Genomic DNA, 1,357 nt, shown 5'->3' on the forward strand with positions numbered 1-1,357 from the left:
TGGAAGGTTACGGTATACCGTAAACTACAAGTTATAGTTTACTAGTTATGGTTAAAAATATTTACTACGATTGATGAATCGGTGGCTCAGTCGTTGGTAGCGCCACGTACCCCAAGGCAGCGATGTCGTGGATCCTGGTTCCTGCCACTACTTTATATCAGTGAGTTTGACTCTTGTACTATACCTACTCACCCCTTGCTGAATAAATTTCACGGTCAGGCCTCTGTAGAGCATGTGGACGGTACCTCGGTGTGATGGTGGACAACCAGTTGAGCTGGAGGGACCAGATCTTCCGTACGGCGGACAAGGCTGCTAGGAGTGTCACTGCTCTTAGTAAGCTTACGGCCAATGTCGGTGGTCCTTGGTCCAGCCGTAGAAGACTCTTTATGTCTGCAGTCCAGTCCGTACTTCTCTACGGCTCTGAGGTGTGGGCAGACGCCCTCAACGAGGAAGAGTACAGGTTGAAGCTGGCACAAATGCAGCGTCAGGTGGCACTCAGGGTCGCTTCCGCGTACCGTACGGCAGTTTTGGTTATTGCTGGAGTTATCCCTGTTAAACTCTTAGCAGCAAAGTGGAAGACAATCTACCAGAGACAATGCTACATCGGGAAGGAAGCTACAAGAACGGAATAGCGCTCCTACACTTTTCAGATCTAGCAGGAAATCTGGGAAAGAGAGACTCGAGGTCGTTGGACTGCCAGACTCATCAGACAGGTCCAACCGTGGGTGGAACGGCGGCACGGTTCACTACTATCTCACGCAGTTCTTGTCAGGTCATTGCTATTTTCAGTCGTACCCGCCCTTGATGGCCAAAATGAATTCACCTGACTGTATTTACTGTCCATGCATTCCCGACGACGTGGTCACACTTTCTTCCACTGTCCACGATGGGATTTGCTCTGCCGGTAGGCCATTCAACATCTTGGGGTGCTGTTGGTTGAATCGATTTGTGAGACCTTGCTGGAGGGTGAGGACAACTGGGACTACTGGTCACACTTTGTCCGGAATATTCTTTAAGTGAAAAAGAATAATCTAGATCGTCAACGGATCACAGTCTAGATCGTGTAAGAAATGAACAGCTAGACAAGGAGTAAGCCCGTTGGGCAGTGTTTTGTAAATATATCATCACAAATGTGCCCCCCTTACATTACGAAAATATTTTATTACTAAAGAAGAAACCTGACAAAGGTTTGGTAGGCAATATGCCTATACGTTGCCTTACCAAAAAAATTATTTTATTGTGCTTTTTGAAAACTATACCCACTACTAAAGTTACTTGATAAGTTGGGTTATATTTGAAAATTATTTATTATATGACATGTTAAGAAGTAGGTTACTGTAGGTTAAATATTTTTTCC

The 1,357-nt window shown here is 45.5% G+C and overlaps 1 protein-coding gene across 1 annotated transcript; it reads left to right on the forward strand.

The window, feature by feature from the left end:
* The first annotated feature begins 254 nt into the window (after positions 1-254).
* LOC129003320 (uncharacterized) lies at positions 255-632 on the forward strand. The gene has a single exon (XM_054431613.1). It carries the CDS (start codon positions 255-257, stop codon positions 630-632), a length of 378 nt encoding a protein of 125 aa, XP_054287588.1.
* The last annotated feature ends 725 nt before the right edge of the window (positions 633-1,357 follow it).

Source organism: Macrosteles quadrilineatus, unplaced genomic scaffold (genome assembly GCF_028750875.1).
Source record: "Macrosteles quadrilineatus isolate MER2022 unplaced genomic scaffold, UCM_ALF_1.0 Scaffold_9__3_contigs__length_116548681, whole genome shotgun sequence".
In the NCBI taxonomy this organism is placed as follows: domain Eukaryota; kingdom Metazoa; phylum Arthropoda; class Insecta; order Hemiptera; family Cicadellidae; genus Macrosteles; species Macrosteles quadrilineatus.

What these genes read in the sequence shown, in the direction of transcription:
- LOC129003320 (XM_054431613.1), top strand. Translation starts at nt 255, where the DNA reads ATGGTGGACAACCAGTTGAGCTGGAGGGACCAGATCTTCCGTACGGCG.